This window comes from Protobothrops mucrosquamatus, unplaced genomic scaffold (genome assembly GCF_001527695.2).
Source record: "Protobothrops mucrosquamatus isolate PMUCROS unplaced genomic scaffold, P.Mucros_1.0 scaffold2708, whole genome shotgun sequence".
NCBI classification, from domain to species: Eukaryota; Metazoa; Chordata; class Lepidosauria; order Squamata; family Viperidae; genus Protobothrops; species Protobothrops mucrosquamatus.
The window spans coordinates 1-1,600 of NW_015388753.1; the positions used below are offsets into that span (position 1 = coordinate 1).

Genomic DNA, 1,600 nt, shown 5'->3' on the forward strand with positions numbered 1-1,600 from the left:
GATGGAGCCTCTGGTGCCCTGGATGGAGGAGGGGGAGATGGAGGACTTTCTGTCCCCTAAGTGGGTCTTCAGGACTGACCTGGAGAAGTTATCAAAACTGGGCCACCGTGCTAGAGGTGAGCAGGGGCAGTGCCACCTTTGGCCTCCAATGGTTGCAGGGGACTTCACACACACACACACACACACACACACACACACAAACACACAAACACACACACACGGTTTTCTCCCTCACCTAGAAATTCTTCATGGCCTGACAAACAGCCAAACAGGGTTAATTGAAGTAAAAGATGTTTCTCCTTGTGTGATAAAGAGAGGAAGGAGAAATCTGATCTCTGGGAAGGGGGAAGACTCTCAGGCTGTCTAGGGAGAGGAATCCTGGACCCTTTTCATCCACATCCACCCCCTCTGCCTCTCCTTCAGGGCTTCACACCTGGCAGGTGGTTTTGGGCTGCAAGATCTCACAAGACGGGAGCAAAGAAGGGTTTTTGCACTATGGCTACGATGGGATGGACTTCATCAGCTTCGACAAGGAGACCCTCAGATGGGTGGCAGCTCAGCCCCAGGCCCAGAAGCTCAAGCAGAAGTGGGAGGATGACTCAGGATGGTCTGAGGGAAACAAAGACTTCCTGGAGGAGCCCTGCATTGAGTGGCTGCAGAGATACCTGTCCTACAGGAAGGAGGCTCTGCAGAGGATCGGTGAGTGGCAAAAGGGGTCTTCACTGAGCATGTTTCTGTGTGCTCCCCCCTCCCCATATTGTTTCTCTCCTAAACAGCCAAGCCACCTTTTAAAATATTGGTGGAAAAAGATCAGGAAGTATCTGACATCACATTACAGAAGAAAAATAATCTTCAGTGCCCCCCAAAATAAGTACTTTTTAAAAAAAAACTGAGCAAGAAATTCATTCTCATTCTATTTCCCCAGGAAAGTCTTGCAAAGCAGAAGAAACGAATGTTTGGGTTGGAAGGAAATGATTAGCCTGTTCCTGATTTCCATCTGAACAACTTGAACAAATTTGATTTGGGGGCTTAAAATTGAATCAGTCCAACAAATTGGGGAATACGTTGGCCAATGTGGAAACATTACCCCAAATTCTATGTATCCCTTTCAAAACGTAATGTAAAGAACCCCAATGCCCCATTTTAGGGGCTCCCCCAGGTTGAGGCAAGAAGAGGGAGCAGAGGGAGAGGATGCCCCAAGGAGGTCTTGCTATTTAAATCCCCTTGCCAGAAACTCTGGAAATCCTGGGAATTGTGTTGTTGCTGTTTCTGCAGAGCCCCCAGTGGGGAAGGTGACCCACAAGGAGGTGGATGACCACCTGGAGGTCCTCATCTGCCAGGCCTTTGGCTTCTACCCCAAGGAGATCCAGGCCACCTGGACCAGGGATGGAGAGATCTGCGAGTATGAAACCCTCCCTAGGAACGTGGCCCCCAACTCGGATGGGACCTATTATGTCTGGCTCAGCATTGAGATCGACCCGAAGGAGAGGGACCGTTTTCGGTGTCGCCTGGAGCACCAGGGCTTGCAGGAGCCCCTGATCTTGGCCTGGAAGGAGGAAACAGGTGAGAGGCTCATGGGATTGTGACGTGTAGAAGTAGA

At 50.3% G+C, this 1,600-nt stretch overlaps 1 protein-coding gene across 1 annotated transcript; it reads left to right on the forward strand.

Moving 5' to 3' along the window:
• The first annotated feature begins 22 nt into the window (after positions 1 to 22).
• Positions 23 to 1,586, forward strand: LOC114923273 (major histocompatibility complex class I-related gene protein-like). Its single transcript, XM_029286017.1, has 3 exons — positions 23 to 116; positions 424 to 699; positions 1,276 to 1,586. The coding sequence occupies exons 1-3, from the start codon at positions 23 to 25 to the stop codon at positions 1,584 to 1,586; spliced, it is 681 nt and encodes a 226-aa protein (XP_029141850.1).
• Positions 1,587 to 1,600: the final 14 nt, after the last annotated feature.

Bases quoted from the DNA above. Each gene is read 5' to 3' on its own strand.
- LOC114923273 (XM_029286017.1), top strand. From the start codon at position 23: ATGGAGGAGGGGGAGATGGAGGACTTTCTGTCCCCTAAGTGGGTCTTC. The intron at 117-423 runs GTGAGCAGGGGC...CCTCTCCTTCAG, and splicing joins ACTGGGCCACCGTGCTAGAG to GGCTTCACACCTGGCAGGTG. The intron at 700-1,275 runs GTGAGTGGCAAA...CTGTTTCTGCAG, and splicing joins GGAGGCTCTGCAGAGGATCG to AGCCCCCAGTGGGGAAGGTG.